Genomic DNA, 21,628 nt, shown 5'->3' with positions numbered 1-21,628 from the left:
TTTCCTCCATCATTCCAAAAACATGCATGTTAGGCTGAAACATATGGCCCGCAGGCAAAAAACAACCCGCTAGAGGCTTCAATCCGGCCAGCAGGATGAATTTGCAAGTAAAAAAAAATAAATACTGGAGTGTGGCCTGAACTACAAGTTTGACACCCGAGCTCTAAATTGTCCTTCCGTCCGAATGTGAGTAGAGTGGTGCCTTGAGATACGACTAATTCGTTCGGTGACCACACTCACAAGTCAAAACGTCCCAAATCATCAATACAAATTCCATTCATCCATACCAGCTCAACCCCCCCAATTTTTTTGTTGTTTTTATAAGGAACAAACAGCACTGGTATCAGTCCGAACAAAAGTGGTATTGAACTTATACTGGTAACCCATATAAATGTTTGATTGCCGACTATCATTACATATACACAACAAATTGATTGATAACTAGTTTTGACATCAGAAGCTCATAAAAATTGTTTGTTCAACTATTATTCAATTTATTTTAAGTGGGGGATTGATAAAGAAATGCTTGTAATATTTCAATGTTATCAAAGGTGAAGAAAATCTGCTATTTTGGTATTTTAGAAAGAGACACGAAGCTGTCACACTTCATTTGCTTTTGCGGGCCACATAAAATGATGTGGACGGCCAGATCTGGCCCCCGGGCCATGAGTTTGACACCTGTGCTTTGAACTGTTTGTGCCTAGTTCTACTGTACTAGTACTCAGTAATATTATTAATTTCTCAGAGCGGATAAAGAATATTTATGCCGGTATTGTTATATATTTTTTATTAGTATTTATTTATTAGTCATTTTTAGTACTTAGATGAAAAGGCTGGAGCTCATGGACATCACTATATTCTGAGGTTCCTCCCTTACCAGGCATAAGTATCCTCTATTGTGTTGGGATCAGGATATTAATGTAAATAAAATCAAGAAGGATATGGGGCTGGCAGTGTCAACAAAGCCTTATTAAAGTCCTTGGTGCTCTTTGCAATAGATATTTTCACACTGGAAAAAAAATTGACGGCAAAGCAAAATCTCTCTCTTATCAGTCACTGGTGGGTGCAAGAACATACTGTAAACAGGAAGAGCTTGGTGGACGTACTAGTAAGTGGCACAGCGCTAATGAATGAAGATAAGGACAATCTAAATTCTACAAGGTATATTATATTACACCAGCAAAACCGTAGCAGAGTGTACTTTTTAAAATGTATACTATCATTTTCAACTGTACAGGCATTTTTTTTTAAAGTTTACATTTAACACTTTTTAGAATTGATGATCTATTATGCCATTGAATAATTGAGTGCAGAATGTGAGTTGATGTGAACGACTGGAAGTACTTATTACGCATTATCTTTTACACTTCCATCCATCCATCCATCTCCAATTAATGCATGTTTTTGGGATGTGGGAGGAAACCGGAGTGCCCGGAGAAAACCCACGCAGGCACGGGGAGAACATGCAAACTCCACACAGGCGGGGCCGGGGATTGAACCCGGGTCCTGAGAACTGTGAGGCTCTAACCAGTCGTTCACCGTGCCGCTATCTTTTACACTTATTTGAGTTATTGTACAGTAAGTCCGGTTCTTTAGTTCACCTGAATTACGTTGCATCATGTCTTGCATAATGACAATAAGGAATGCTGCCAATTTGATTTTGCATTAAAATGTATTGCAAAATCAATTTCTATTTGATAAGATTGTGGGCAACACAACAATAATAATACAGGCTATATTGTTGTGGTAAATATAAGGATATGACCACAGGAGAACATATTGCTTTTGTTTCCATATAATTTTTTATTTATTTGTTGTTGTTTTTTTAAACTTGTGCACGATAATCACACCACTTTACACTTCCACTTCATCACTGCTTAGCCATGTGATGTGTTGAAAAAAAGACATCAGCTTCAACGTCATGACGATATAGTGGCTAATGCTTTGCTCCAGTAAAGTAGTGATGGGACGTAAGGTGTTGAGACTTCAAGGTTGTTCAGTACTAGTTTAAAGAGTACCATAATATACGATGAACTGCACTTTGTGAAGAGGCGCGCGCACACGGCGTCATACAGTATGTTCTAAATAGCTACGGCAGGGTTGCAGTTCGTTCTGAGATGTAAGTAGTGATAGTAGGGTATATTACATTAGCTAATAAGTAAAAACAACAACAACAACTTTACCTTATGTACGCCGCAAAATTCATCTGGATCGCGTGTGGATGTTTTTTCTCGAGCTGCTGTGGTATGCCAACATTGCTTTTCAGTCGTTGCATACTACTTAATTTTTGTCCTTTTTTTAGTTTGTGATCTCAAACCTTGAACATCCTCTGTCGCTATTACAGGTCCTAAATATAAATATGAAGGCTAAGGGTGCGTTTGGAAATGTACTCTGGTGCTCTGCTACAATCGGGACCGTTCGGAAACTCAAAAAAAAAAAAAAAAACAAAGATTGGTGGAATGTGCGGATCACGCACACTCTCAGAGTAGCGTTCGGGCGTCAGATTCAGTTTCCAAACGCACCCTAGATACACCACAGCTAACAGACGTGCCTACATGGCGGCCATGTTGGGGAGGTCGACGTGAGTTCATGTCTGCAATAAACGCCCGTGTGGAAAACATTTAACGCGGCGCAAACATGGCTCCGTCAGAATTTCGAGACAAAAATTTCGTGGTCAACTTATTCGATTTTTTCCCCTAGCCCTAAATTCAAAGTGTAGCATAAACAAAAGTTAACAAAACACTTGTCAAAAACAATCTAAGAGGTGTAATTAATGTTGAATCGCTGGTGTATCACATTTATTAAAATTAACAGTCATACATTTAAAAGGAGATTTAATGCAAAATATAACATGATACTACTTTTTGACCACAAGTGAAAAGCATGTGGAAGCTAACCAGTCGCTGGTAAGCTAGCTAGCATCTCGCGCAAGATGCTAACATTGCAGCGTACATCTTTAAAAAGTGTTCTTTATCAGTATTGACAACTTAATGACGCTGTCTTTTCCAACCAATCTAGCCACAATTTTTCAAAAAAGCAACTAACGACAAATGTAGTGACCCACCCTCCTTCCACGTCGCCCATTAAATCTTGCTGTAATTGGCTGATCGTTTCTCCCTCCTGCATTCGACAAGTGTTAGTCTTGTTGTCTACGATATTTCGCCATGACGTGATGAATTCAATCGATTTCTCCACCACCATAGTTTCAATGTCAGTTGAAAAGAAGCTTTAACATGAGGTACGTGCTTGGAAGGGAGACCCGAGGCCGGCCATAATTTACATTTCAACAGGTAATTTGATTAAAAAGCAAATGGGGTGGGAATTCCGACATATTTCACATGATCATTAAGGGACTGACTAATTAAATGACTTACTGATCTGTTGCTTGGATTAATGGCTCTTTTCATGATGCAATGAAAAGTGTGCTGTGGTCTACAAGCAAGCTAGCCGTTATATTATTTTGCGAAATTACTAAAACACGACAAAATCAAACATTTTATACATACTTGTGATAAAATACAAATACTAACATAAAGTCCAGTAACTGGTAATTATAACTATAGACACCTAAATACATATTGCCAACATACATACAAGTTTGCATTTACCAAAAAAACTGATTGTTGCATACTAGTGATTTTAAGTAAACTTTATCGGCTTCATTTCCCATAAGGCAACCAAATATATTGACCCTCCATACAATATGCCAGTGTCACACTGATTCTGTCAACTGTAGTGCCTAATAAAAAAAAAATAATAATAAAAAACATTATATGGATAAATACAGCATCATAAATACTGTATGTGTTTAGCTGTGCAAAGTGTCATCTTTAGAACAATTGGTTTTGTATAAACAACAAGATCATTTTTGTTTTCCTTGAAGAGAACAAATTATGTGCGAGCACCTCCAACAGTGTGCTCATCCGGAGACAATCAATGGTGAAACCGAGCTTTTCCACGGTGACATTGTGTCCATGTCCCTGGCGAGTTAAAACAAGCATCGAATTGTTTCCTGATGATGATGATGATGATGATCACGATAGAAGACTGAACATGACATCTCTGTACACGCTCTCACATGGTTTGGCCAATGACCTAGTGAGACTGAGAGATGACCTGATCAGGCCTCTCTAATCAGGATGCCACACGCACGCACGGACACACACGCACCAAGCCTATTGGTCAGATTACCAGATCTGAAGCTTTTAAATATACGGTACGTATCCCCATCCAAAACAGTTCATCATACTGCAACTCTCGATCACGTCATGATTCATTTATGGCCAGCCGTTCGAGCATTTATTTGATGCCTGACTAGTGCGCTAGATTGTCCGTGTATTACGATGCGCTTTGTCATCACTACTGATACTATTTAGCGAACTAGTAGAACAACTAGCACGCACTAGTAGACCGACTGACTTACAAGTTGTTGTTTTTTTCCCACTGCTGCCTTCCACTACTGTATGACATTTTTGCACACTAGTAGAAGCACTAGGGCGCACTAGTAGAATGACTGAGTTACAAATTAAGGGAAAACTAGTCGACAACTGAGTCACTGATGGTGTATTGGTACACTCGCCTGACTTTGGTGCAGGCAGCGTGGGTTCAGTTCCCACTCAGTGACGGTGTGAATGTGAGTGCGAATGGTTGTCCGTGTCTATATGTGCGCTGTGACTGACTGCCGACCAGTTCAGGGTGTAGTCCGCCTTTCGCCCGAAGTCAGCTGGGATAGGCTCCAGCGTCCCGCGACCCTAACCAGGATAAGCGGTGTTGAAAATGGATGGATAGTCGACAACTGCCTCCTACTAGATGCACTAATGACATTATAAAACTCTTACCCGTTAACATCTAGCGTTTCACTAGTAGGAGCAACTAGTAGCTCGCAGATGTCAACTATTACACCATCTTGCCTCACTCGTAACCTCTAGTCATTCTACCAGTGGGAAGAAATATCATACAGTAGTGAAAATCTCAATAGTGAGCCCTAGTCGTTTTACTAGTGTGCCAAATTGTCTGACTAGTGAGGACAAAAAGCATACTAGTACACGGACAATTCAGCGCACTAGTAGAATATCAAAGAAATGCTGCTTTCCACTTCACGCCCTCGTGTGTACACACACACACACACAGAGAGAGAGAGAGAGAGAGAGAGAGCGCAACAGGCGTGTCTGTGTGTAGGATTATAGTGGTTCCATTGCAGTTAAAGATAACTGTCTTAATCTGAAGCGCCCTTGACTTGTCTGTCAAAAACTACCACTACAGTCTCTCATGTCGTACCAGGAGGGAAGAACAGCACTAAACTAGGCGGTATGAAACGATGCCATCACAAACATGGCTCAGACAGATCAACGATGGTTTAGTTAGTAGAAGAATTACAAATCTAAAAAATAAAAAAATAAATGTATGCACAGTTATTTGGGAATATTGCATGAAGAAGAAAACAACACTAAAGAGCGGAATTGAACCATAGGCAGAGAAGCCTTGTGACGTAGAAATAAATGACACCACTTCCTGACTCAAATACTAACTCCCAACAATTCAAAGCACTTTATGCACCGCATGTATGGATCACCAATCGCTCCTCCCCGCAGCGCACAAATTCGTCCTCCGCGCCCCAAAACAAAGCCCAGCCAAAGTTGCCTTCGCTCGCGCAGACTCAAGCCAAAATTGGCGTGTTCGAGCTTCGAGAGAACAAAACACACTTACGGCGTCTCCCGGTTCTCGAACGGCCTCAAAGTGAAGTCATCTCTCAGTGAGTGAAAGCAAGACATGAGCGCTGTTGGTGGACTCATGATTGGATTATTTGTCGGGAGTCCAGCCCAGTTTCCTCGGCATTCCCACGATGTGTTCAAGATCGCCTCGGACATTTCACACTTACAAAAATCCAGAGCGTTTTTTGCGTTTTAATTTATACTGTATACTACAACCAGATTAGCCCCCCCCCCCCGCATACACACACACACACACACACACACACTTTAAATTGCCTAAATGTACCCCCCCAAAAAAAACATTGTGACAGCATCCAATAAAATTAATACATAACATAACAGGAAAGTAAAATAAAGGCAAGTTATAACTATCCAAGTTAAAACTGTGCTTGCATATTCACGGCACAACTTAATTTCACAACTAAAATTGTGTTTGTAGCGTATGAAGTATCATCGGCCATTGCAATCGAGATCGGGCACGTAAACAGACATTTGGGGGAGCAGGTGCTCAAGCCAAAAAAAAAAAAAAAAAAAAGGCACACAATAGCCCCAAATTATTCATACAATTCAGGAAAAAAAATAGTAGTATATGTTTTATATATTTATTTCTGTTAACACAACACAGTCAAGAATACAACTATTAAAAAATCAGGTGAAAGCAAGCTCCATTGCATACAAAAAGTCCACACACCACAATGACAAGTTTTTGTGATGTAACAAAAATGAGACCAAGATAAATCCTTTAAAAACGTTTCCCCCCTGTATTAATTCACCTGTAATCTGTATTGTAACACTATTGAAAATAAAATAAATTATTTTAGAGAGGCGAAGTCAAAATAAATAACTGAGATAACGCAGTTGCATAAGTGCACACACTCTCTTATAAATGTGGATGTTTTCAGAATGAAGCAATCACATTCAAACTCAGGTTAAATGGGAGTCACCACACACCTGCCACCATTTAAAGTGGCGTTGATTAACCCCAAATAAATCTCAGATGTTCTACTAGGCTTTTCCTGATATTAATCAGAAGAAGGGTACAAAAAAAAAATGTCATATATCATATGTGTGCTTCTCCCAAGGACTCAAATAAATGTCCATTAAATAGCAAAACACTTTGGGTGGAATTGATGATACAGAGGGTAATTTTCATATTTTAAGTAACAATGGACAAAAAAAAAGGGCTAAAGCAAAAAAGTGAATTTTTTTATTTTTAAATCCAGGGCACAAGGGCAGGTGGTTGTTCACCACTTGGGGTCTATGTGTGCACATGCCTGATCAAGATAATCGAATATCCACAGCATATTTTGCAGTTTTGAGTTTCAGATAGTATATAAAAAGTGTGTGGTTTGTAGTGGTCTAAAGATAACAGTTGAGAACTGGTTCAACACTACCATCCGTATCTTCTATTGTTACGCAGCAACACATGAAGGCATCGTAATTACAACGCAAAGGTATTATATAATTGATGACAATATTGAATTATTTTGTTATAGACCGTTTAAAGTAACTCTACAGAATATTTTTTTCCCCGTCATGTCGAAAGAATAAGCTCTTGTATGTATTTGCACTATAAATGTTAAATTATTTTGGACCTAAACACTTCCATCTAGTGTTGAGTTTTTGGAGCACAATTTACTTACCACACCCAAACCTTTGTCCATCAATGAAGAAATTCCCTTAAAAACCTTCACAGATCAACATAATTTAATTTGTTAAAAGAAAAATGCACTCTTGGAAATTGATTGCTTCTTAATACCAGACTACTTATTGAGGGCACAAAACAGGGAGTCATTATTAGGGAAACAAACAAAAATGTATAATCGACAACCACAACAGTTAAATTCAATTGTGGAGGAAGTTGTATTTAGAGTTAAGATACTTTACAGTATAACATTTAAGTTAAAATATGGAATAAATACAGTTAAGTCATTCATCTGTTCATTTTCCAATGTACTCTACAGTATAAATGACTATATAGTATATAACTCTACAACAGATGCCCATTATGCAGCTCGCGTGTCAGCAATTTAACATATATAAGAAAATAATGACATTTCAGTGAGTTTGCTTTGAAACTCTATATTAAAAAAAATGGTGACAAAACTTATTTTTTTTTACTGAAGTTTCAATTCATAGTATTTCTCACCTTGGGGTTATCTACATAAACTTGAAAAAAAAATGATACATCATTAGTTAGGTTTGAAATTGTGTGCCAAAGATAATCAGCATCATTGTCATTTTATAAAATCTGAAGGTTTAGAAACTAGACATAGAAAAGAGGCACAGAAGCCATTTATTCAATGATTTCTGTTGTTACAAAAGATAAATCCCCCCCCCCCAAAAAATTTTACATAAAAATGTTTTGCAGTTAAACGGTACATGCTCACCTGCGAGCTAACATTTTTGAATCAGTACTGCTGAAAAGTGTCTGGATTCAGTCTCACAATTTAAAAAAAAAAATAATAATTTAAAAATGAATACAAATCAATGTATTAAAAACAGACTGAAAAACACCTTGTCATAAGCTTATAATTTTCCAGCTTCCTTGAACTGACTGAGCAGTCCATCATCTGCCCGCAGTGGGAAGGAGAGGGTCCTGGTTTTATAGTAGTGTGGGTCAGACTGGAGGTTCTGGATGACGTCTATAAGGAGGTGGGCACGCTCCACACCGCAGCCTGGCGCCTCGTAGCCAAGCTTGGTGAAGTGGACGTGAAGGTGGTAGTAAGACGGCTGGTAGTGCAAGTAGACTCTCAACTTGCTGGCTGGGAGGCTGTAGTGTTGCAAGATGGCGTCCTGACGGCACGTGGCACACCATTAGAATATAAAAAAAGACAGCCTTCAATAAAATTAGCGCAGTTTCACCTTTCCTTTCTGGAAAATGTTTTGAAGGAGCGGTAAATGCTCTGATGTCAGGTCCCTCAGACTTTTGAGGTTTCTCTGATGTGTAATGGCGATCAGGTACAAATTATCCAGCTGAAAGGGGACACACATTATGAAACACAATGACGCATTCACTAGTCATTTCATTAAGTACACCTACACTTCCTACGACTCAATCAGCGGAAGGTGTTTTAAGTGATTGACACGATAGTCAGCTCATATATCAACACTGGTTTGCAGTGTAGCTACTGCTGAGTGGTCCAATGCGAATACTGTACACTCAATTGGAACTTCTAAAAGTCAAATGCCCCTGAGGTTTGACACTTATTCCAAAAAGAGCAGACAGACCTTAGATGAACACATTTTCAATTAGTGCTAGTCAACAGTGTCACCAGTGTCGGCTGCTGATAACCAGCACGTTCTCGAATGTTCGCCGTAGTTGCCGACGTGAGAGCGGTGGGTATTTGTGTCTGGGGACATGTCCACTGCATCCGCCACATACACAGATACACACACTTATTGACGAGAGCAATACAGAAACTTAGTGATGAACCGCTGGCTCCAGAAGTGAAATTATTTCTTTCACCTGTTTCTGGTCCCATTTGAAATCCGGGAGGAGCACAAAACCAAGCTTTGGGTCTGGATCTTCAAACACTATCCGCTCAGACTCTGCCTTCTTCTCCAATATGTTGTATACCCACTAGGAGGTGAATATGATGTCAAAAAAAATATCACCAGAGAATTTAAGTGAGGAGTTTTTTTTAAGGCACACAAACCTGCACACTAAAACTTTGCTTCTGGATGAAGGGAAGAGTGATGGACTGGTAGTCATCCGCCGTCTCCTCCACCAGGAAGCTTTCCTGACGCTGGTATTTCTTCACATGCTTCTCAGTGGCAGGAAATACCACGGTTGCCTTGAGCTCTGAAAATCACAAACATACAAGTCCTCCATGTTTGCTCCTTCTGTACAGATATTTTATGTACCGGTCTTATCTGTACCATTAAGGTGAGGTGGAGCCTGGAGACGGTAGGTGCTATAGATGTCATTCCTCATATCTAGCTTCAGGGTCGAAGCAGTGAATATTTCAGCCAGAGCGTCTTCTGTGATGGGAGTCTTCTCCAGGATGACCACAGCATTCTGGTCGTCAAGCTGATGAGAATGTGAACAACCCAAACATAAATGTAATGCAAGAATGCTATCATTTTTTTTGCCTCTTGAAAACCGATCGGCAACTTTTTAAATATTAATATTTTTCTGATTATTCCTGACACCTGGCCGTCGGTAGGGTGGCCAGTCTTCAGTCTAGGGTGGCTGTGGCCACCCCCTAGCTCCGCCCCTATTTCACACATGATTGCAAACTGTCAGAGAATATGTGAGCGTTCGAATTTAAATTAAACCGTCGCGTTAAAACTACATAGTAATCATGTCACCAATTAGCAATAAAATCTAACGTTTATATGATGTACCTTTCCGTGGACAAAGATGGTTTTCTCCCTGGTAGAATCACTCAACACGGTCGTGGTTTGAAAGCCAGAGAGGACATTTTCTTCAGACTCCTTTCCATTCTCTCCTTGACTATTTTCATGATCCGTCTTTGTCTTTTTGTTTTTTGGAGACAATTCATCCGATGCCTCGCGATTACTTTCACGTTTAGTTGAAACGGCGGCCATGTTTGTTTGACGCCTCTTCCTCAACATTGCCCAAAGATCGTTTAGAAGTCAAGATAATTCACTCGGCATCCACAATCAAAACAGAGGAAAGGAAAGTCTGCACACTTTGAACTCACCGAACTGCTCCCTATTGGTTAACTTCATGTCACATGGTTTACAGAAGCCGCGTTGCCCTGCGTTATCCTCAGACTGTGGTTTGCCCTTTAAGTGAATTGCGGTAAATTTTGGGCAAAGTAGTTGGTTGTGTGGCTGTAGGCTCTTCCCACAGATAAAGAGACTCGATTAAGAAGACTAGAGACATCAGCGCGTAGTAGCAGGCCGGCTAGCAAACGTGCCTACCTGGCGGCCATGTTGGCAGGGGCAACGTTCCCATCAAAGGCAATGCATGGATATTGAAATTAAGTCGTAATGTGATCATTTCTCCACCGATTTTCAAAGGTTTTACTCTTTTTTTCCCAATGCCAAAGCGTGTGCATTCAATACAGAACATGTAATTTCCCGAGAAACCAAAAAAGACAACGCCTGTGGGAGGTAAACGCTATAATAATCAAATATGAATTAAACAAATCTAGTATCATTACTTTAAAGAGATGAATACTAGTGACTAGCATAGGGACGTTATGTTAAGGCTTGGTAAAAATATGGCGCCCTCTCCTGTCACAGGCCAGACTTATTTTTTGGTCATGAATACCTGAGTACATCGTTGTTGTTTTTTTGTTTTTTTTTTAATTGAAAAAAAAATTTCATCGCAATCTCTTGAGGTCTTGTTGAGATTTGTTTTTAAAACTGAAAGATTAACCCTGAATATGTGCACCATGCACAGATCCCTAAAGTTTTATTTTTTTAACTTTCAAGCTAATTTAATGTACAATTTAAATATCTCGCGTCCCAATTAATTTTAAATGTCACACTTTTCCTCCAAGAGATTTCGATGTGTGCCTTGCTTCTCAACTCCGGCTGATAGCATTGTGTGTTTCAATAATTTACATATGACTCGACCTTTTTTCCTATTAATACACAATTAAGTGCTTTTTCATCACAATTGTCTATATTTCTGTCATTGTATAATTAAAAAACGAGCTCTTGCAGAGCGAGACGCTTAATGTGATTGACACATTATTTAGCCAATGGGATCATGAGTTAGGGGCGGGGTTCCTTTAGAGCAGACCAATGCAGATACAGCATTCAGACGCGTATCGGAAGCGTTTTAATAGGAGGAAGAGCCCGGATGTGTGAGAAAGTTTGATGACAGGCGATTAAAAAAGTGCGGAGGCGAGATGTCAAAACTGATTATCGTTCGTTAAAAGGGCCATTTAGACGTCATAGCAACATGTGCGTTACTGTCCATAAATGTCTTATCGTCGTCCTGCACGCGCTTGTTGCTGTTGCGATAAAAGGTAAATCCGTCCAAGTTTGCAACGTTATATTAGCAGCACTGTGGGGCTGAAGAAGAAATGTTAACAGGAGAAAGAAGGGTTTAAGTGTTTCATCTAATTCAGCGGCGATTCGTCATAATTCGTGGCTTGTTGTCCAATTTGTGGCTGGAGTCAACTGTTTCAGCGTTTGTGTCCGTTCCAGTTTGCTGGCCCAGATTTATGACTTCCTCTTTCCATTTTCAAATTAAAAGAGTCTCACCGTTGCAGCTGATGTTGGTGTCACAGTTTTCTTTCTTTGCGTGTAGAGAGACGAAATGTCCTGTTCATCGTCGCTGACGATCTGAGGACGTCTTTGGGTTGCTATGGAGACGTCACCGTAAAATCACCAAACATTGACCAACTGGCATCCAAAAGTCACGTTTTTCTCAATGCATTTGCACAGGTTAGCCAACTTTTTGTGTTTGAATCAATGTTCGACGATGACGCAAACACAACAAGTTTACAATATATATTTATATTGTTGTTGTCTGCAGCAAGCTGTGTGCGCTCCCAGTCGGACTTCCATGTTAACAAGTCGCAGACCAGATACAACCAGGCTGTATGATTTTAAATCCTACTGGAGAGTGCACTCTGGAAACTACACAACTCTTCCACAGTACTTTAAATCACAAGGTTATGCTACGATGTCTGTGGGCAAGGTTTTTCACCCGGGTAAATTGAATTAATAACACCCTGCACGCATTTGTCCATTGTCTTCTGATTAGCTGTGTCATTCACATTTTCACTGGAACGTTGTGAACGATGGCCGTGCTGTGTTTTTCTGCAGGCATCGCCTCGAACCACACCGATGACTATCCTTACAGCTGGTCCATCCCTGCGTACCACCCTGCTTCATTCAGCTTTGAGAAAAAAAAGGTACAGTCATGAAGGGAAGTTTATAGGACTGTTTATAAATCTGTACAATCATTACACTTTCCTGGTTGAGACCTGACAACACTGACAATAGTTGAGTAAGAAGTTAGGGATAGTCGTCTGCAAACCTAAAATGCACTATAACCTTTACAGGTGAACATAATTTGACCTTTTCTAAACCTTGGAATGCAAATGTCCAACTGTTCAATATTTCACTATTTATTTGTTTTTTGAACATCGCTTGCTGTTCTGTAGCACGGAGCTGAATGGAAAAATTCACCACAAGTATTTGAGCCACGAACATTTCCTGGTTCAATTAGAATTAGTATTTAAACATTCCCCCTCATCTTGCTGTTCCCATTTTGACATCACGAGACCAAGTCGACACCTAACAACTGAACAGTACCTTACCATTGCGATGCTTCAGACAGGATGTTCTCTAGAGGGAAGTGGCCATTAAGCTGAGCCTCTCAGAGCGTCATCGGCAGGCTGCAACAGAGAGACTGGAAGAGTTGCAGAAAGGCATAGTAGCGGATGTGCTTGGAAATATATTGGCCGAGTCATTGATCAAACACCTGTTGTGAATTTGACCGTTTTACCCCCAAAAGCACTGAAACACTGAACAGTATCACGTGCACACAAGGGTTTAGAGGTCAAATGAAGTTAGGTGGCAGAAGAGACAGTTAACAGCAGTTTGTTTAAAAGCCAATAAAACTGTTACTAACGAACCCTTGTTTTCAGATGTGCAAAGGAGAGGATGGTCACCTCCATGCCAACCTGCTGTGTGCAGTGAATGTAGCTGAGCAGCCTGGAGGAACGCTGCCAGACATGGAGAGTGTAGATGAGGCGGTGAGACTACTGAAAACTCGGGCCACGGACGGCAGTCCTTTCTTCCTGGCTGTGGGCTTTCACAAACCCCACATTCCCTTCCGGATACCGCAGGTATGTTAAATGCGGGCGTCGCACTGCCCGGGGTGTCATCTGCATAGTGTTGTTAATACAACCGATCGATATACCGTGCACTCCTCTCCCAAAATATTGCAACAGTTGAAAACATTTGGATGGGATGTCAAAAGATGAATATTGAATCTTTATTCATCCAAGTAAGGCCAGTGAGAACGGATTTCTCATTTACAATGCCGACCCGGCAATAGGAGACGATATAAAGACTTCAGCTTTTGTTTCCGGGTATTCCAAGTGGATCTGGTACACAGGTTAGAAAACGGAACCTTCTGTTTATATCTGCTCCTTTTTCATGTGAGCAAACATATTGAAATGTGACTGACAGTTGTGCATTGTTCCCAAGGTGTGTCCTACTGCATGGATTATTAACAAATATTGCTGAATATATGTTCAGTTTCAGAGTCGGGGTTCTCCTTCAATGACCACATTTCCGGGTGTAAGCATCATGAAAACCAGAGAGCTTCCTCTGGGTATAAAAAAAAAAAAAAAAAGAGAGAAAATGTGGAAAATAATCAGAGCCATTACAGAATCATTGGCCACAGCCAGTAAAACAATTTGGAATCTCCTGAAGAGTCAACAAGCCACTGATGTAATTAAGTAACATTTTGAATAATCTCCAATTTAAGGTGGTCAACACAGATCTATAAATGGAATAGCTAAATGAGCTGTTGACGATGATACAAATGTATTGTCTAGTTACCATGAGTGTTGTGCTAGTTATTAAAATAAAAAGAACGACTATTAGGCTGTGAAAGCTTTCCGTGGGCAACGGAAAGCGTGGAAGCTGTTCTCACCCTTTTTGCTTATTTGCCATGCCCACTGAACTGCTGAAATACATTTGACGATCCAAGGTCAAATCCAGTCCCTTCAGGTAATATCGTTTATAACGCAACCTTACAGATTATGTTTTAACGTTATTGACTGTCCTCCATACCCTCTCTCCTACTTGCTGGGCTCACAAGTAAAATAAAAGTGTCGAAATAACACCAGTGATATTAATGTACGATAACAATTTGAATGTAACTTTAAGGACACTCATGAAACCACATTCTCTGCTGATTGTAATATGTGATACCCATGGCAGCAAATTTTAATCATAACACAAACATACTTTTGTCTTGCAGGAGTATCTGCGCCTCTATCCCATAGAACAAATGACTCTGGCCCCTGACCCAGATGTTCCCAGGCGCCTTCCCCCTGTGGCCTACAACCCTTGGACAGACATTAGGAAGAGAGACGATGTCCAAAAGCTCAACATTAGCTTCCCCTATGGACCAATTCCTAAGGACTTTCAAGTATGAATCTTTACCCTGTGAATGTTTTTTTTTTTTTTTTCCCCCAAACATGATCACCTTGCGTCTCGCCTTTTAAACGTGAGGTTATTCTCTTGTAGCTACGTATCCGCCAGCACTACTATGCTGCCGTGTCCTACATGGATGCCCAGGTTGGTCGGCTGCTCAGTGCCCTCGATGCCCTGGGGCTGGCTCAGAACACAATAGTGGTTTTCACCTCCGATCACGGTCAGTCATGACTAGTGCTTTGGAAAATGTTTTGTGTGGGATGCCGTAGTTAAAACATGGCGGGTCATTGCTTTTGCAGGAGATTTGGTTTTAGTGAGTATTCAGCAATGATTTTGTATGTCTGGTGCTCACGCAATGTTTGGACGCCTCTATGGAATGCCAGCCACTCGGGGGCAGTGTTGTAACAGTAATGTCATTTTGTTTCGGCTGCATCCTCAAGTAAGATGAATGCATAACGGACAGCCTCCATGAAAGTCATTGTATGTAAATTCAAGAAACTTGGTTAGATAGAACTTAACTTATTTCCTGGAAACTCTGTTGTGGTCATTTCTGATTTTGGTCCAGGTTGGTCACTTGGTGAGCATGGCGAATGGGCGAAATACTCCAACTTTGACGTGGCAACGCATGTCCCTCTTATCTTCTACGTCCCTGAGGCTCCTGCACCTTACGGTGGCCTGAAAGCATCTACCTTTCCCTTTGTGGATGTCTTTAGCCAATCAGAGTTCATCTTCAAGAGTAAGAATCCACAATTCTCAAAACACCATCAAGGAAGCAACATTTTCTGGGTGCATTTGACAATTTTAGGACCCCCTTCACTAGCCTATAAGGTTAATACACAAGCTGCGTTAACACTTTTGTCATTGCAAAGACAATGCTGGGTTTGACACTGTGTCTCTATCAAAGGTTTTTACTTTGAGTGCAAAAGGTGCATTGGGTTGCTGTAAATAATTTCCTCAGTTTCAGACTCCTTGAAACTGATTGACGCATATTGTTTGCCAGTTGAGGAAGTTGTAGAAAATGTGGTGGAGCTTGTGGCTGTTTTTCCAACCGTCTCCCACTTGGCTGGCCTGAAAACACCTGCACCCTGTCCTGAGGTTTCTTTGCAGGTATTTGTCACGATTCTTTAAATGATTCCAATTGCAGTGGAAACTCAAAGCTTCAACAATTAGTGCCCTCAGTTCCAAAATGATTATTGAGTGTTGTTTAAAAAAAAAAAAAAAAAAAAAGTTGATGTAACACAGTGGTAAACATGCCCCTGTTCCAGCTTTTGTGGTACATGTTGCAGGCATCAAATTCAAAATAGTGAATATTTGCACACACACACACACACACATACAATAAAAAATAAATAAATCAAAGTTCATCAATTTGAACATTCAATAGCTTGTCTTTGTATGCAATTGAGTATGGGTTGAAAAGGATTACAAGGTTCTAATCGACACCGTTGATATGATGACAGTGTGAAGTCAGTTTCCTGAGTTATTATCTTATAGTATCTGACTGTCAGTAACCATTTCAAATCATTGTATTCTGTTTTCAATTCCATTTTACACAACTTCTCAACCTCATTGGAATTGGGGTTTGGAAGAAGGGAAGAAGACTTCTTCAATAGAGGAATTGGAGCAGTAAACGGTTGTTTATTGAGTGTGCGATTTCCTTGTAATAATGTTTCTCCACTTATTTCTATCAGAATCAGAATCAGAATCATCTTTATTTGCCAAGTATGTCCAAAACACACAAGGAATTTGTCTCCGGTAGTTGGAGCCGCTCTAGTACAACAAACAGTCAATTTACAGAACACTTTGGGGACATAAAGACATTGACAAAAAACAATTGTGCAAAAAGATGCAGAGTCCTCTAGCACTTAGAGCAGTTCGAACGACTAATATTGCAATCGTCCGGTGCAATGACCATTGGGCAAAGGGCGCTGAGACTTCAAGGAGTGTATGTATTCTATATTGTACTATTTATTTTTAACCACATACTGATTTAAAAAAAAAAAAAGATAAGTAAATCTTGGGTTTGCGGCTGGAACGGATTAATTGCATTTCCCTTCATCTCAATGGAAAACATTACCCCAGTTTACGAACGTTGAGTTACAAATGGCGTCAAGGAACAAATTAAATTCATGACCCGAGGTTCCACTGTACATTTCTTTTTAAATCAAATCATACTAAAATGTTGATGTACACTTCTAACAAATCCATTCATGTATTGAATGGATTTGTTGTAGGAGGATGTAATAATTCTCCAGAACTTAAGCCCTGACCTCAGGACAACATTGGCATGAACTAGATTGTCAATGTTTCAGTCAATGATCCAATCAATCTTCAAAGTCTTCCCAGAAGGGTGTAAGCTGTTTTAGCCGCAAAGGGGAAACCAACACAATGTTTTTAATTTGTAGCGAGATTTGAGAATGATTAGCTGCACTGACTAATTGTTAAGGTAAGAGTCTAAGCCTAACAACCCCAATTGCAACAGTGCAATCATCCTCATTGTACCAGGCAATTTACAGAATGCAGCCGTGCAATGTTGGTGGCTTCTCATTAAATAAAAGAAGAAACCAAACCAGTTTGTATTCTTGGTCATGTAGTGAAAATTGTCAAAGCACACACAGAGAAGTTGATTGTGTGGAAAAAGAACTATGATGATGTGAACAGCTGGATGTCTTGTGCACTATTTGCCAAATCCCCTCAGAAAGCTGCTCACGTGACACTTCTGGCATGCCACAAACATGAAGGCGGGGTCGTTGCTACAAAACTGCACTCAAATTGGTCCCCCCACTTTTGTGCCAGGTGTATTTAAAGCAGGGGTGTCAAACTCATTTTAGTTAGCGGGCCACATTTACCCCAATTAGATCTCAAGCGGGCCGGACCACAATATTTGAGGCTTAAAAATCCATCAATAACAGCTATTCAAAATGTTCCCCATTGTTTTGGTACTTTCAGAAAATATTCACATTTATTCATGATTATCTTGTTGCAAATTTTGTTGCAAATCATATGAGCAGTTTGAAATTTTTAACCCAAAATAATTTCAACAGTATTATGAATCGGTGAGCGTGCGCCATTCAGTTATGCATCCTTTGTAAATGTACACATAAAAATGTAAGTTGTGGCAGTGGATGAAAAGAAAAAACAAAAAACAAAGTTCCAACAAAGCGACCTCTTTTGAAGTGACACTTTTGACAGAAGTTTTGTAATATTCAATATCTTAAAACATTTCTACAGGAGGTATTTATTTTCACAGTGTGAACATAGCACACCATTTTTTTATTAGTGTTATTGAAACTTGGACATTTTTTGGCATTCACAAGTGCATCAATGTCATTTAAGTGTTGTCAATGCAGACAAAATGAGCAACAAAAGTTACTTTTATTGAAAAAAAGCCTCTCCCCATCCCCACGGGCTGGATTGGACCCCTTGACGGGCCGGTTTTGGCCCCTAGGGCCGTATGTTTGACACCCCTGATTGAATTAAACATTTCTGCTCCACATCGTCCATATAAGCAGTCGTTGCTTTACACTAGAAAAAGTCAACTTGAGAATATTCACTGCAGGAAGTGTGACTGACTTTCCATAAAGACATTCATCCAACCGTGGTCATTTTTAGAACGGAAATTATAATATATTTGTTTTTATTAGTAACACGAAATTAGGATTTTTTTTTTTCTCAATTTGTCTCGATTAGTGCATAAATATTCGACTTTGCATATTCTTACTGTAATAGAAGTTTTCTCAGTACTACGTCTTCTTTCCACGGTCTTAAAATGTGAAATTCTAAATTGCCCATAAGTGAATATGTTGTCTGCCTCATTGAGTCAGTCCTGCGATTGACTCGTGATCAATCCATTGTAGGTTATACTCCCACCTCTCAACCTATCATGTGGTGGTAGTCTATTCAAAGTGAGCTGTTTATAAGACTCATCTAGCAAAATGAAAACAAACTGTGAACATGACTGACATGGATGACAATGTAATTAGCGTTTCTTCCTATTTCAGGAGGAGCTGTGTACAGATGGAATGAACTTGGCGCATGAATTCAAACCTAAAAAGAAAAAAATCAATGGGGAGGCAGTGTCTTTCAGCCAATACCCGCGGCCTGCTGATACACCACAGGTACGATTATTATATTTGTTTTAAACAGACGCCATACGTATTCAAGTAGTTTAGCTATGATATATTTTGCATTCTTGAAATGACAACACAAATGTATGACCTTTAATCAAAAATCATCAATTCACAACTTCCAAATGATGGAAAATACCCAAGAAGATGCTTTAACACAGTAAAATCTTAATTGTAAGGAAAAAAAACCGTTTTTAACAGTTAAACGATAAATGTACGTTTTAAACAAAAGCTGCTTTAGTAGTACAGGGTGTCCGTGGCTCTTTAGCCATTTTTGAGGCTCAACCCAAGTAAACCATGTGTAACATTTCATGTGTCATTTATGCCACTGTCTGTTCTTGGCCACTGTCTGTTATCGTCTTGCAAACATATACCCGTCTGCGCAGGTAGGTTGTTTCATGTGTTCTGTACGTAAACGCAGCCATATTGGATATATATCACTTAGAATCAGTCCCAAAAAAAAAAAAAAATCATACAGGTATTAAATCGGAATAGGGCACTTGGCCCGACAGTGTAAAGCCAGCCGTCGTCGAGTTAACCTCCGTCCGTGTTGTTTCCAGCCCGAAGCCATTCATATGAGGAAGTTTTATCTGAGCCCATGTCGTCTGACGATCGATGGTTAATTTCAAGCTGCTTTCTGTTTCCCTACGATGCAATCCCATTAACCGGACACGTGTGATCATCACGAGACCTGTTGCTTTTTCATCTCACATCTGGCACCTGACTCCCAACAACTGAAGATGTCCTCAAATGTACACTGTCCAGATGTCTGCTTGGAGTCCAAAGTCATGTCTAAGTTGTAATCTTTGTCATTGTCTGTTAGGAAGTACTCGGACCTCCCTGACCTTAAAGACATAAAGGTGATGGGCTACTCTCTACGTTCTTATGACTACAGATTCACTCTGTGGCTAGGCTTTGACCCCAAAACATATCAGGTAGGATTTCATTCTTCAAATATAACCAAACAACATGAACTTACTCAAAGGTCATCTGTTGAATGACTGATCATCTGTCTTCTGTCCTTGATATTTGCCACTATCGTCGATTTCTAAAGGTCAACGTGTCTGACGTCCATGCCGGAGAGCTGTACATGCTAGCAGACGACCCCGGTGAGGACAACAACGTGTACGATGACTTTGAGCAACACGGCGTGATGATGATGTGGAGGAAGATGAAGAACGTGCCTCCTGTGAGTTTGCATATGCCCATTTATTTCGATTCTTCCCATCGATGTGACTCATTGGTTGCTTTCCTGTCCAGACTGTTAGTGTACAGACGAGGATGAAACTGCAACTCCTCAACCTTACAGCAGCAATGAAGATGAGTGGAAGCAAAGCACGATGACAGAGGGTTGGAGAGTGCACTCAAGCAAGAGAACCCAAAAACAGGGAAAATATTTGCTTTTTTTTTTTTTTTTTTTTACAAAATAAATGTAATCCATGATTAAAAATTGTAACGTGCCATCTGTGTTAATGTTTGAGCTTCAAAGATCAAACATTGTCTTTTAATCAGCACTTTTTTTTGCGAGGCAGACACTGGAGGACACAAGGTCAGATTTCAACAGCATGCACTCTTGATAGACTGCTTTAATTAGTTGGAAATGATTCTGTGAATTTTACATGCTGCTGGCTGGAGGAACGTTGATAATGAGAGTGTTGAACACGTTTGAGTTTTTCTGTGTCGTCTTCCACAGGTGTTGTTTAACGGTTACATTTCTAATGCAGGCGGCCGAATGGTTAGAGCGTCAGCCTCACAGTTCTGAGGACCCGGGTTCAATCCCCGGCCCCGCCTGTGTGGAGTTTGCATGTTCTCCCCGTGCCTGCGTGGGGTTTCTCCGGGCACTCCGGTTTCCTCCCACATTCCAAAAACATGCATTAATTGGAGACTCTAAATTGCCTGTAGGTGTGAATGTGAGTGCGGATAGCTGTTTGTTTGTATGTGCCCTGCGATTGGCTGGCAACCAGTTCAGGGTGTGCACCGCCTCCTGCCCGATGACAGCTGGGATAGGCTCCAGCACGCCCGCGACCTCAGTGAGGAGAAGCGGCTCAGAAATGGATGGATGGATGGATTTCTAATGCACTTTGTCACCTTGTAAACAAGTCAGCTCAATTTGTCTGCACATGCTATCTGTAATAATTCAGTACAAATGAAGTGTTTCCATTCTACTTGCTTCTTCCCAGAACACTCGTGTGTGTGTGTGTGTGTGTGTGTGGGGTGGGGGGGGAGAAAACCGATATGTTGATTGGCCCCACAGCTGCTTCAAGCTAAAGGTACGATGCAATGTGTTGTACTATGGCGGGACAATAGACAAAAATGTTGCACTGATATTTTAAATGTCCTGCATGCTATAGTTTGTCTCTTGACTTCTTTGTAAAAAAAATAAAATACACTGTACATTTGTACAGTTCACAACAGTTAATTTTGCCACCTATTTGTGTATGTTTAACTTGCAGAAATCACAATCACTGTGATTGATACCTTGTGCTTTTTTTAAAACTCGGGAAAACAAGTTTAGATTTGTGCACCACTTTTGTCTTAAATGGCACTTAGTTTTCACCTTATCAATCTTATTCCGTAAATATATTCATACAAATGAAGACAAACACCGCACCACCACAGTAAAACTCATCACCCATCTGTGGTTGACTTAATGAAACACTGTTTTCCTAAAGATTGTATTTATGA

The 21,628-nt window shown here is 40.2% G+C and overlaps 3 protein-coding genes across 8 annotated transcripts in view; 1 reads left to right on the top strand and 2 right to left on the bottom strand.

The window, feature by feature from the left end:
- Positions 1-5,796, bottom strand: part of zgc:66433 (uncharacterized protein LOC321250 homolog) — a 50,280-nt gene extending 44,484 nt beyond the window's left edge. For 4 of the 6 annotated variants that reach the window (XM_061686120.1, XM_061686126.1, XM_061686121.1 and 1 more), the window contains exon 1: positions 5,707-5,796. In XM_061686120.1, the coding sequence (XP_061542104.1) occupies positions 5,707-5,792 (86 nt within the window). In that variant the 5' untranslated portion in view covers positions 5,793-5,796. The remainder of the gene's footprint in view (positions 1-5,706) is intronic. The other 2 variants (XM_061686124.1, XM_061686123.1) reach the window with 2 other exon arrangements.
- Positions 5,797-7,988: 2,192 nt separating this feature from the next.
- On the bottom strand, positions 7,989-10,501 carry dcps (decapping enzyme, scavenger). The gene is made up of 6 exons (XM_061686015.1): positions 10,062-10,501; positions 9,594-9,744; positions 9,371-9,516; positions 9,181-9,294; positions 8,577-8,687; positions 7,989-8,507 (listed from the first exon to the last, which is right to left on the bottom strand). The coding sequence occupies exons 1-6, from the start codon at positions 10,290-10,292 to the stop codon at positions 8,241-8,243; spliced, it is 1,020 nt and encodes a 339-aa protein (XP_061541999.1). The 5' UTR covers positions 10,293-10,501; the 3' UTR covers positions 7,989-8,240.
- Positions 10,502-11,485: 984 nt separating this feature from the next.
- On the top strand, positions 11,486-21,362 carry ids (iduronate 2-sulfatase). Its single transcript, XM_061686383.1, has 13 exons — positions 11,486-11,662; positions 11,947-12,083; positions 12,175-12,352; positions 12,468-12,556; positions 13,295-13,495; positions 14,641-14,811; positions 14,910-15,036; positions 15,382-15,552; positions 15,817-15,923; positions 18,818-18,935; positions 19,769-19,878; positions 19,998-20,132; positions 20,204-21,362. Exons 1-13 carry the CDS (start codon positions 11,596-11,598, stop codon positions 20,285-20,287), a joined length of 1,695 nt encoding a protein of 564 aa, XP_061542367.1. The 5' UTR covers positions 11,486-11,595; the 3' UTR covers positions 20,288-21,362.
- Positions 21,363-21,628: the final 266 nt, after the last annotated feature.

The sequence above is a fragment of the Phycodurus eques genome, chromosome 9, assembly GCF_024500275.1.
Source record: "Phycodurus eques isolate BA_2022a chromosome 9, UOR_Pequ_1.1, whole genome shotgun sequence".
Lineage (NCBI taxonomy): Eukaryota > Metazoa > Chordata > Actinopteri > Syngnathiformes > Syngnathidae > Phycodurus > Phycodurus eques.
Note: the sequence above shows the minus strand (reverse complement) of the source record. Positions and strands in the feature narration are given on the sequence as shown.

What these genes read in the sequence shown, in the direction of transcription:
- dcps (XM_061686015.1), bottom strand. Translation starts at nt 10,292, where the DNA reads ATGTTGAGGAAGAGGCGTCAAACAAACATGGCCGCCGTTTCAACTAAA. An exon ending in AGCAAAGTTTTAGTGTGCAG is followed by an intron (nt 9,295 to 9,370) that starts GTTTGTGTGCCT and finishes TTCACCTCCTAG; the next exon opens with TGGGTATACAACATATTGGA. An exon ending in TCAAATGGGACCAGAAACAG is followed by an intron (nt 8,688 to 9,180) that starts GTGAAAGAAATA and finishes GTCCCCTTTCAG; the next exon opens with CTGGATAATTTGTACCTGAT.
- ids (XM_061686383.1), top strand. Translation starts at nt 11,596, where the DNA reads ATGTGCGTTACTGTCCATAAATGTCTTATCGTCGTCCTGCACGCGCTT. An exon ending in TGTTGCTGTTGCGATAAAAG is followed by an intron (nt 11,663 to 11,946) that starts GTAAATCCGTCC and finishes CTTTGCGTGTAG; the next exon opens with AGAGACGAAATGTCCTGTTC. An exon ending in TTCCCTTCCGGATACCGCAG is followed by an intron (nt 13,496 to 14,640) that starts GTATGTTAAATG and finishes TTTGTCTTGCAG; the next exon opens with GAGTATCTGCGCCTCTATCC.